Raw genomic sequence first — 12,028 nt, forward strand, 5'->3', positions numbered from 1 at the left:
GAGGAGGGGGGGAACCTCAGACAGATACAATGCCATAGACCCCACCCTCCAAACAAGCTGTTGCCAATCTCCAGGTGACAGCTGGAGAGCTCTTAAAGCTCTGGTGCTAATTCAAAGTGCTGGGGATGTGTTCAAGGCTCCCTCTAAGCTGTGGTGTCCTGTGAGCAAAAATTCTACTTGGTGAGCTCCTGGCATTAAAGTTGTGAATGAGCGATTTGGCTGATGCATGAATTAGTTCGCTCTGAAGCCCTCCTTCCTTTCCTGAGCTAAGACAATAATTTGTGAGCCAGAGGCTAAAAAACTGTGAGCTAGCTCACACTAACTCAGCTTAGAGGGAACACTGGCAGGGGACGCTGTGAGTGTAGAAAACGATTTATCGACAGAGTAGTGTTTTGGAAAATCTTTAGGAATTGTTTGGTGCATTTACCATGCGACACCCACCCAGAGCCTCTGGCATTTTCTCACTCTACTGCCATCAAAACCAATTTAAGGCAAAGTAGAGATATGGAGACTTTTTCATCCTCCTTTGCATCAATTTGTCTTTGTTGGCAATGGCAACCCTAGGCCTGCAAGCACTCTCAGGGTGACTTCATGCCTCCAGACTGGCATGGCATCACTAGCCCTGGCTGGTTGCTCCTGTTCAGGAGCATCCCTAGGGAAGCTGCCTGTGTGATTTCGGACCAGCCACAGACTTTCTGCCTAACCTACCTTACAGCGTTGCTGTACAGATCGCAAAGCCGAAGAGAATGAAGTAAGCTGCTTTGCTCACCGCTAATGAGAAAGACAGAATTTTGCCTAGGAAGAGGCTGCTGAGAGGGGATGAGATAAAGTTGCCAGCTTTAGGTATGGAAATTCCTGGAGATTTGAGGGGTGGAGCCCGGAGAGGGTGAGGGGACCTCAGACTGGTACAGTGCCATAGACTCCACCCTCCAAACCAGCCATTTTCTCCTGGGGAACTATTGTTGCCAATCTTGGCCCAGCAGCCATCAAACCATTCTCTTCAACCCCCTGCTGTGCAGCTGACTTTCCCCTAGAGATCAGTTCCTGTGGACTCTGTCATTATACCCTGCTGAGGTCACCACAGCAAATTGACACTGTTTGCCCAAAGCTGGAGCACTCTCCCAGAGCCTCTTTCTAGATCTCATTGTATTTATTTCCACAACGAGCCTTATTCCTAGTAAGCTATAATGGAGAATCAATCTGGGGCTCAGGGGGGTGTTTTTTTGAGGTAGGGGCACCAAATTTGCAGCATAGCAGCTGGTGCCTCTCCTCACCCCCCCCCCCAAGGTTTTTTTTCCCAAGGTTTTTTTTTTTTTAAAGATTAGACCAGGGGGTCCAATTCTATGGGCCCCAGAAGAAGGTGCCTCCATCCTTCATTGTTTCCAATGGAGGAGAAAAAAGGCATTTAAAGGGAATGCCTTCTGCAAGCCACAGCTGAACTCCGAAGAGCATTGGAAGGGCTCACAGTCTCTTTAAATGCCTTCTCCAAGCGGCAAGTTCACCCAGCTGTTTAAAAGGACTGCAAGCCCTTTAAATGTCTTCTGGGTGAACTCACTGTGGAGCAGCATGGCATAGAGAAGGCATTTAAAGGGACCATTATCTCTTTAAATGCCCTTTAAGTTCATCTATCCCACGGCCCTGAAAATCCTGAATATTTTGGGGGATTTCAGGGCTTGGCCATTTTGGATAGCCAAAATGCAGCCTCATTCACTAGACAGCTAAAAAAAATACCCAAAAAATAAGGTTTTTTTGGGCTTGGTTAATTACCAATGCATACCACTACCAATACTCTTTCTAAGCCATGGGTGTGAAATAAGGCCCAGGGGCCAGATCCAGCCTGTCCAGGGCTCTTATGCAGCCCACAAGTAACTAATGTAAGGGATGGAACAGGAGACTGCTTAGAGGGGGAGTGGGAGAAGCCACCCCAATTGTGGCTTCAGGATGTGGAACAACCTTGTCTGTAGCAGTCAAGCAGTGTGGGAATGTTTGCCCACTGCTACACCAATGGCTCTCCATTCCACCCATGAAGGTTTTCCTTTGCATTCCCCTCCCGGCCCATGAGGCCTTGCAGTGAGGATACACTAACTCAGAGCTTATGAGCTGCTGTCCTTTATATACAGTTTATATCTCTGGTATCTGGCATTACATTTTAGGGCACACATGACCCGGCCCAACAAAGTGACATTTATGTCAGATCTGGCCCTCGTAATATATGAGTTCAACAGCTCTGCTCTAAGCTGGGGAGTCGTGAGCAAAAATTCTACTTTGTGAGCTACTGGCATTAAAGTTGTGAGTGAGCGATTTGGCTACTGCATAAATTAGTTTGGTCTGGAGCAATGTTCCCTCTAAGCTGCGGAGTCTTGTGAGCAGAAATTCTACTTTGTGAGCTACTGGCATTAAAGTTGTGAGCGAGCGATTTGGCTTCTGCATAAATTAGTTTGCTCTGGAGCCCTCCTTCCTGAGCTAAGACAAAAATGTGTGAGGCAGAGGCTAAAAAACTGTGAGCTAGCTCACACTAACTCAGCTTAGAGGGAACACTGGTCTGGAGCCATCCTTCCTGAACGAAGAGAAAAATGTGTGAGACGGAGGTTAAAAAACTGTAAGCTACCTCACACTAACTCAGCTTAGAGGGAATATTGACCACTACCCTTCCACTTTCTGACTAGGCTAAAAAGACTCAGGCCATGTTGAGTTTTTTAAAGGATACAGAACCCTGCCAATAAACCTTGCCCCAAAACATCTCCAGGTTTACAACATCTGAAATAAGACCCATGTAAATTCAGCTGTGTTGCATAACTTAGTCAATCACCATAATATAGTCTGGTCAAAGAATATGAAGCTGGTTTGGTGTTGATTCCCTTGTTGCAGAATTTTGAATTCTTTCCGTGGTTATTGAAAACCCTGATGCTTGATGGGTTGCTAATAATGAACGCCCAAGAGGAAGTCATGGTGCAATGTGTGGGATCTACCTTTCTGCAATGAAAGAGTGCAGGAATTCTCTGAGCAATTGCCTAGTGTCCAAACAATGGGGGGATCGGTCTTCAGTTTCAATTCTGTTGCTGAGAAAGAAATTCACCTACTACAATTCTCACGATTGGGCTGATGAACTTCTTCATAGGCCATGCTTCTCTCCTGTAAAGAAGATGACACTAACCATTAGGTTAGAAACTTTGAGAGACACAGAGAGACCAAATACCTCCTTCACACATCAACCTGCCTTATACTGAATCAGACCCTTCGTCCATCAAAGTCAGTACTGTCTACTCAGAACAGCAGCAGCTCTCTAGGGTCTCAGGCTGAAGTCTTTCACATCATCTCCTACCTGATCCTTTTAACTAGAGTTGCCAGGGATTGAACTGGGACCTTCTGCATGCCAAGCAGATGCTCTGCCAGTGAGCCACAGTCCCTGTGATCTAAGGTAGCCTAAAATATATGAATTAGTTTTTGCTTTCTTAAACTACTAATAAAATTAAGATTAAATGTATCCTTTTTACAGATCAGTTGATTTTCTCAGTCATGGTGTGTTAAATGCCATCAAGTTGCTTCCAACCATGCCAACCTGCTTTTCAAGCATCAAGTCAGGTCCATCTGTACCCCCCAGCTCTTAACCTGCTCTGAAAAAGCCAACATCACTCCATCTAGGACAAGTGGATTTAGTTCCTCTAAATGTCAGCCTTCCCAACTAGGATTACCTCTGTCTGGTCTGGAGTTGGCTTCAGTTAAATAATAAATATAGCTGGGGGGGGGGGGGAATGTGATAAAAGATAGGTTAATAGATGGGTGGAAGGGAGAGAAAGAAGTGGGAAAAGTTAATGATATGGGGGTTGCCAGGAGAAGGGAAGGAGAAAATAGTCTGGGAAAGGTGATACAGGGGAAAGTGAGTGCCCCCCTGAAGTCCTTATGGTTTTCCCACAGTGCAATTGGACCCAGCCTGGTTGGCACCATGAAACTTAGCTCAGCCTACTGGCTGGCACTGCACAATTGGGCCATACTTTTTCCGGGGAATGGCTGCCAGGGGGAGGAAGAAGGGAAAGCTGAAGGGGGGGGGCAGATAAAGGTAGGTTGGCTGGTAGATGGGGAAAAGAGAAGGAAACAAGAAAAGGGTGCTTTCAGGGAAAGGCAAAGAGAAAATAGTGAGGAGTGATGAGATGCCACTTTCAAGTCCTTGTGGGTTATTTGCTGGCTGAATAAATGAAATATTGTGCATGCTAAACACCTATCTATCCTTTCTTCTTTAGGATGGTTTTATTGACTTTCTGGAATTTATAGCTGGAATAAATCTCATCATACGAGGGAAAATCGACCAAAAATTGAAATGGTATTTTAAGCTATATGATGCTGATGGAAATGGAGCTATTGAAAAAAAAGAACTTCTAAAAATATTCAGGGTAAGGAAATTGTGAAATTGTATTTAGCATCACATATGTTTGATATGGCAAATCAATTATTTGAACACATCAGTGTTCCAGCTTTAGTTTACTGACCATTTCAAAGATATCTGGCAAGATCATGATTTCCCAAGGTTTCATAAGATACAGCTAGACAGATGTTTTGTCATTTTCACCTCGACCTAGAATTCTTTGATTGGAAAGAAGATTCTGTGGCTGCTCTAAGATCCTGCCCCCTCCCATAGATTGCAGCAGTTAGGGTGTTACAAGAGGCGGGACCCACGATACTTGCGGGGGGGATATTCCCCACAGCTCCCAGCCTGCAGAAGCGGCAGCAGGTGAGCCCAGCCTTCTCCCCGCAGTGGTGGTGGTGAGGCCAGCCCGCCTACCTTTCTCCTTCCCCCCTCCCTCCCCTTACTTGTCAAGAAGGAGGAAGCTACCGCAGGTAAGCCTTCTTCCCCGCCCCTGCCTGGCCCCGACGGCGAGGCCCGTGTGGTTCTGAGCTGCTGGGCCCACCAAACCTCCCCCGCCTCCCCCAGCAATGGCTGCGAGGCCCATGCAGCTCCGAGCTGCCAGGCCCGCCAAACCTCCCCCGGCAACGGCGGCAAGGCCCGTGCAGCTCCGAGTTGCCAGGCCCACCAAACCTCCCCCACCCCCCATGGCAACGGCGGTGAGGCCTCAGCTCAACCCGCCAAGCCTCCCCCTCCCCCAGCGGCGGCAAGGCCTGGCCAGCCCACCAAGCTTTCCCTCCCTGTGCGGTGGTGGCGGCTGAGTGGCTCACAGCCGCCAGCCCGCCAAGCCTTCGAGTTCCCCCTCCAAGCGACGGCGGCGAGGCAGTTCGCAGAGCGTTCCCTGCGCATGCACAGGGAATGCTCTTTTACTTTTGGGGGGTTATAGCCCCCCTATATATTTTTCTACTTTTTAGATTTTTGTGCACACCTGCCCCAAGTATGCAGAAAAAACTCCCTGCCCCCCAGGTGCCTCCGATGTGCAGATTTAGATATCTGCACGCAGGGGGGCACCTTCGCTATTAGATATATAGATGGATTTCAAGGATGGATCTCTGAATTCCATCACTGTGTGGATCAGGGCAACAGCCCATTCTCACATATATGTACTCAGTTCACCATGATTCTCTGTGTAGCTCTCAGTGCCACTGCCAATGCAGAGATATTTAAAAAGTAATCCCCACAACAGTTTACTATCGCTTTTAAAACCAGTAATTTTAAAACGGTAATTGCTATAATGCTATAACAATGCATAGCAGTATTACTATTTTCGAAAGCCCCAGGGAAGCCCTCCAGAGGAACACAGGAATGGTATCAGCAGCAGGCTGAGTCAATGAAAATGGCACCATTTGAGGATGTGCTATGGCTCAGTGGTAGAGCATCTGCTTGGCATGCAGAAGGTCCCAGGTTCAATCCCCAGCATCTCCAGTTAAAGGATCTGCCAGTAGGTGATGTGAATGACCTTTGCCTGAGACCCTGGAGAGCTGCTGCCAGCCTGAATAGACAATACTGACCTTGATAGACTGATGACCAATGCTCCCTCTAAGCTGCAGAGTCTTGTGAGCAAAAATTCTACTTTCTGAGCCACTGGCATTAAAGTTGTGAGCAAGCGATTTGGCTACTGCATAAATTAGTTTGCTCTGGAGCCATCCTTCCTGAGCTAAGACAAAAATGTGTGAGCTGGAGGCTAAAAAACTGTGAGCTCTAACTCAGCTTAGAGGGAACACTGCTGATGATCTGATTCAGTATAAGGCAGCTTCTTGTGTGGACCTACAAAAATGTGCACCTTCTCATCCACAAAGAATGCAGCAACCTTTCCAAAAAGATCATGCTAAACTAGTCTGAGGAAGACTGGATAAAAGCAGGAGAAAACCAGGAAAGTAGGTGATTAAGGGATGACGTTGTGTGGATGCACCAAAAACAACAAAAACCCAGATTGGAAAAAAACCTCTATGACAAAATCACCCTGGTCAGCTTCACAACAAGGATAAAAAATACTTCAAAACAAACATTCTGGGATGCATAGGATTTATTTTTTGGTAGATGCTTTTAGTTCATTTTGTGTGGTGGCAACCAAGGCCCCTAAGAACTGTAAGCATTTATAGATTAACAGTGCAATCATATGCAGAACTATGAGAGTTTACACCCATTGATTTAAGGGAGCCTGAATAAGATTTTACAGGAAATATGTCTTTTCTCTTTCTCCTCCTATCACAAACAATATATGATGTAATACATGGCATAATACAATTGTACTGGTCATCTGATCTTCCCAAACTCTTATGTTCTTATGTTAACTCACTTCACTGGCTGGCAGGGAGCACACAGCACAGGATAGTGTGCTTTGTGTGTTATACGTTACAAGGAAATGAGACACATATTGTTGGTGGCAGTTCTATATCTTGGCCATTTTAATGACCTTATTCAAATATTCAGAACAGGTGTACAGATTTCCAAAGACTGTACCACTTCAAATGCAGTGTGTCCTTATGCATTGGTTTTCTACAAGCTGGGGACCTGCAGTAAGAAATCTAATCCCCCATGATAGCTTCCACTTTCTTGCCTTCCCCCATTCCATTCTGCCTACCTCTTTATCCATTCCCAGACTAGTCACCACTTTCTCCCATAGTCCTGTCACTATCTCAGCATCTCCCTCCCCAGTCATTCTGTTTTGGAGGAATTATAACCTCTTGAACAGTTACAAAAATAGGAGGTTTTTCTCACAGGAGAATCCCCTAGATGTGCAGAAAAATCCCTCCATTTGTACATGGCCCCACCATGTACAATTTTTTTCGCTCTATCTTGTGGGGCCATTGCTCAGACATAGATATACTGATGTAGAGAGAGTTCAGACAAGGGTTTTGTGTCACATGCCTGCATTCCATCTACTGAAATTCAAAGGTAAAACTGATATTGACTTGAATGTGTGTTTGCTTGTCCCTGCACGATAGAAGATAGCTACCAGTCAAACATTTACACAGATCTAGATTAAAAGGTGTTTTTATTGTGCTGTGTGATAAAGACTGTGACGTTATTCTAATACTCACTTCATTAGGAAGATATACACAATTTTATTTGTGGTAAGAAACCTTTTTTAAGCTTTGTTACCATGTACCCACATCTGTATAGAATAATCCTCTCTTCAAGAGACATAGAACACATTGAACTTCCTGAAATACCAAATTTTCGAGGGTAGGATAAAAACATAGTTCAGTTTCAGAATAAATCACATGGAGTGGTCTTCAATGATATGCAAATTCAAACCATAATCCTTTAGGCACTGTTATATTAATTTAATATCTAATCCTCATTACTGGAGATTTACTAGAAATTTTATCCACACGTATTCCCACTGTGGCTCAAGCAGTGGGTGGCACAACACCTACCATATGCATTCACAAAACAGAAAACAACAAGTCTTTGACACGTTTGCATTTCTGTTTCTTCAGGCAGTTCAGGCTATCACAGGCTACTCTGAAACAACTCCTGAAGAGTTCACAGAAATGGTATTCAAGAAGATAGACATCAACCACGATGGTAAGACTATGTGGATCTTCAAGTGACTTTTTTCCTCTAGAAATAAAACACAAATGGAAGCTTGTAAATGTACTGGGTCAATAAATGTAGACCAGTTGCCACTTAAAGTTGCCACTGGACTCAAGCTTTGTTTTACTGCTTCAGACCAACACTACTGCCCACCTGGATCCAAGTCAATGGTGTTAGGTTATAAACTTGCTTAGGTCACAGTGACAGACACCTTGCTGAAACTAAACAGGCCTGGATCTGGTGGGAGGAGATGACCTTGGAATAATCTGTAAGGTGCCTTGAGTTCCATGATGAAAAAACGGGATATAAAAACTGGCTACATGAAAATCTGCAGCCCTTTGTTATACCCTAATCTATTTCAAGTCTATGATGGCTCCACCATAGCCAAGTCTTTCATAAACATACAAACTAATTATCATTACTGAATTCTCACTTTGGAGGTTGCTCTGTTAGAGTTGTCACTTAGTAACTGGCTCAGACTGCCAAGACACATTAGTCATGTTTAACTAATTTTGGTTAACTATCAAATGTGTGACCGTTCTCCTTCCACAGCTCCCAAAAGAGTTAATCCACAGAGTCTGTTGTAATTATATTAGGAATCAGGAGTCTGTTGTGATTACATTGTGCAAGTGATCCAGGCCTGCTCATGCAGAGGTTTGACTCAGAACACAGAAAGAATAGGAAGAAAAGTAACTTCTTGTAGTTCATTAGCATCTTCTTGAAACTCTTCTGGTACTCTAGTCTGAGATAATTTTATTTTGTTGTGTAATCACTACAGAAATACTCACACATTGTTTCTGCTGAGACTGATTGGTATTTTTCAGATCATCAAGACGTCTTATGGACTTTTTAAAGTTATTATACTTTCCAACTTCCAAGAGTGAAATATATGACATCTGGTGACAATTTTGTCTAATTATTGTACTAATTCCAAGTCTCCCATGTCTTTATTCTAGGAGAACTCTCTTTAGAAGAATTTGTCAATGGTGTGGAGAGTGATGGGAATCTTTTGAAAATGATTTCAAAGATCTTCGACCTTTCCAATGTACTGAGAATTATACAATGCGGGAGAAAAAACACTGTCTGAGAGTTTTGAACCTTAAAAGAAATTTGTAAAAACAACCACTACAACAAACCTATTAAATATATAGAGAGAATTTTACTTCATATCCACAACTCAAAAATAAGATACAAAAGAGGAACTGTCATTTCAGACATCTTTCAAGTCTATTTTGCTATTTCCCCCACCTCTGGATACGGATTCTACAAATTTTTGTCCACACAAATCATAAAAATACATAACAATAAAAAAAAATCGATTAAGTTGTTGAATTGCTTCTTTAAGTACTGGCTGTTTAACCTGCAATTTACAGAGCAGTGATAAACTCCTGAATAGGAATGGCTTCCAACTAGATCAATTAAGGGCAATGCACAGTTTGCATTATCTTAATATTTGTACTAATCAGTGCAAAAATTTAATTGGATTACTTGAGAAACACCTCAATATCCTTATGGCTTCAAAAATGAACATTAACTTGGAAAATATGTTTACCCTTTCAGTGTTATTATTACAGGTGTAAGTTAATGTGATGGTGTTTTGATATTTCAACCTTTATGCTTTGGAGAGGTGACACCTAATGCAACTGTTGAAAAACTGATTAACCTTTTAAAAGAAGATTTATATGTAAATAACTAACATTACTTGAGGAAAATAATTAAAACTCTGGAGGAGGTTTAAAAATACCAGCTTTAATCTTCTGAGATAAATACCATGACTTTGATGAGAAAATGCTTCTATGATTAAAAAAAAACTTAGCTGACTTTCACCACAGATTATATAAATACACTTTTATTATTTTTTAAAAAATCCTAATTCTAATCCATTGATCATAGTGGAATGAGGGAAGAGCAAACATTCAAAAGGGCTTGTCTGGATAGCAGGATCCCATGTATCTATCTGAGAGAAAAGGGAAAAAGTGGGTTACTTTTTCTGCTTTAATATCTCCTGGTGAGTCTTAAAGCACCCATTGAGCATAGTGAAAATTTACCTTGACAATGAACCACATTCTCAGACTGAAAGAAGGCCTGCTAATTACTTCACAGTGCAATCCTATACAGGCTTACGCTCATAAATCCATTCCAGTCAGTGGCCTTAGTAGGTTGTAACTCTGCTTAGGATTGCACTGTCAGTCTCCTATGAAGTATGTTATACTGTATTCTAATACTGTTAAAGGACTTTTATTTTTAATAGCGACTGCGGCAACTGTGATTTCCAGGGGAGACCAGGGTGTAGAGTTTTAAAAAACAAACTCACTCCTGATGACCAATTCCTGCTGGAGAAAGTTTTCAGATACCCATTTTTTCCCCTCAGTGGTGGTAAAAGCAGGTTGGAGGGGGCAATTGTTGGAAAGGAAGGAAATGGAATTGCCCAGGGTTAAATACCACCTCACCTAAGAGTTCCCCTGGAAATCACAGCCACAGCAGCTGAACAACAGCTGTACCTGTTCCATGCTTCAAGGCAAGTGGCATATCCTGGCCCTTCCCACCAGCCTACTACCAATTTGACCACCCCTGCCTCCTCCACTTAAGCACCCCTGCCACAGAAATAATATTTTGCACAAGGCAAGAAATGGTTATAGCCCTTCTTCTGGAACTCTGAAAAAAGTGAGAGGATCAGTCTGCCACTGATCAGCCTTACTTTCACCTACATCTTTGCTGATAATAAGAGTAAAACTAGGTTTGGATCCAGTAGAACCCTAGAGACCAGCAAGATTTTCAAGGTGTGAGCTTTCAAGAGTCAAAGATCAGATAGATAGCTCATACCCCAAAAAATCTTGTTGCCCTCTAAGGTGCTCCTGTTCTACTGCAGACCAGCAAGGCTACCTTCTGAAACTAAGCACAAACTCTGAATAAAATGTTTAGTATAACAGTATGATTTTTATCATGCCATTTTACGTATTGCCAGAATAATGAACGATAGAGTGTAGCAGGGAACCCGTGTGGTCTGACTTTGATTTTTGGCAAGGCCAGGCCTTAGGGTCAATTTCTCCATACCGTTAGCTGAAGTAGTGCTTACAGTACCTGTTCAGAAGTGCTAGGACTCAAGCAGAATAAGAAGAAGTTTCAAATGTAACATCTTGAATATAAATGCTGACCCTGAGCAGAAATATCTTCTACTTTTTTATTATGAGATATATAATAGTTTTTCTTTCTATATTCGGATATATTACCTATGTTAAAAGTTACAGTGAATAGGTAGAGGTGGTAAAATACGTAATACAAAATGTGTAGTAAAGACGAAACCAATAATGTAGACGTAAAACAGATTAGTTATGAAACTTGAAATCTAAAATGCTGAATATAAATGTATCCCATCGGAAATTAAATACCACTGTATTTTATGGACACTGTTTTAAAAACTATGATGGGGCCGAGTAACATCTATGGGTTCGTTAACCTCCTTATCGCTATGTATTATTCTTGGGGTACTATCCTGTTAAGTTAATAGATTGACACTATTGAGCACTTTATTTGTGATGTGATATTTTATTCTGTTTTTATGCTGTTTTATGTGAAGGCACTTGTTGCCCTATTGTAAGCCGCCCTGAGCCCGCTTGCACAGAGGGCGGGGTAGAAATGTAATGATAAAATGATGAAGGGAGTGCTGGGGAGATATGCTTTTTGTTTCATACACTGTAATATATAATTATTTTTGATATACACAATTGTGTTATGCAACCCCTTTTTCGTTTCTGTATCCCCTTTATACCTTTACTTTGCTTTTTAAAATAAAAAATATATTTAAAAAAGAAGTGCTAGGACTCTGCTGCAAGCTGATGTGTGATAAATAAGTTTGTACAAGCTATTTTCCCCATCATAAATTATCAAACCTGATAAGTGAAAGGAAGAGACTAACAACCTAGTAATATTTTTTCCTTTCAGATTCCTTTGAACTCTATGCCTGCTTATACATTGAATGTGCCACATCAGCTGTAATTACTTTACCAGTGTGCTAGTTATGATCAATATAGCAGACAGCCAGTGAATGTAACAAGTATCGCTTGACATTATAAACACACTTGACAT

General features: G+C 42.4%; 1 protein-coding gene across 1 annotated transcript in view; it reads left to right on the forward strand.

Moving 5' to 3' along the window:
- GUCA1C (guanylate cyclase activator 1C) overlaps positions 1–9,029 on the forward strand; it is a 20,673-nt gene extending 11,644 nt beyond the window's left edge. Inside the window, exons 2-4 of the mRNA XM_015427339.1 lie at positions 4,239–4,388; positions 7,846–7,933; positions 8,899–9,029. Coding sequence (XP_015282825.1) covers positions 4,239–4,388; positions 7,846–7,933; positions 8,899–9,029 — 369 coding nt within the window. The remainder of the gene's footprint in view (positions 1–4,238; positions 4,389–7,845; positions 7,934–8,898) is intronic.
- The last annotated feature ends 2,999 nt before the right edge of the window (positions 9,030–12,028 follow it).

Source organism: Gekko japonicus, unplaced genomic scaffold (genome assembly GCF_001447785.1).
Source record: "Gekko japonicus isolate JY-2015 unplaced genomic scaffold, Gekko_japonicus_V1.1 scaffold1838, whole genome shotgun sequence".
In the NCBI taxonomy this organism is placed as follows: Eukaryota; Metazoa; Chordata; class Lepidosauria; order Squamata; family Gekkonidae; genus Gekko; species Gekko japonicus.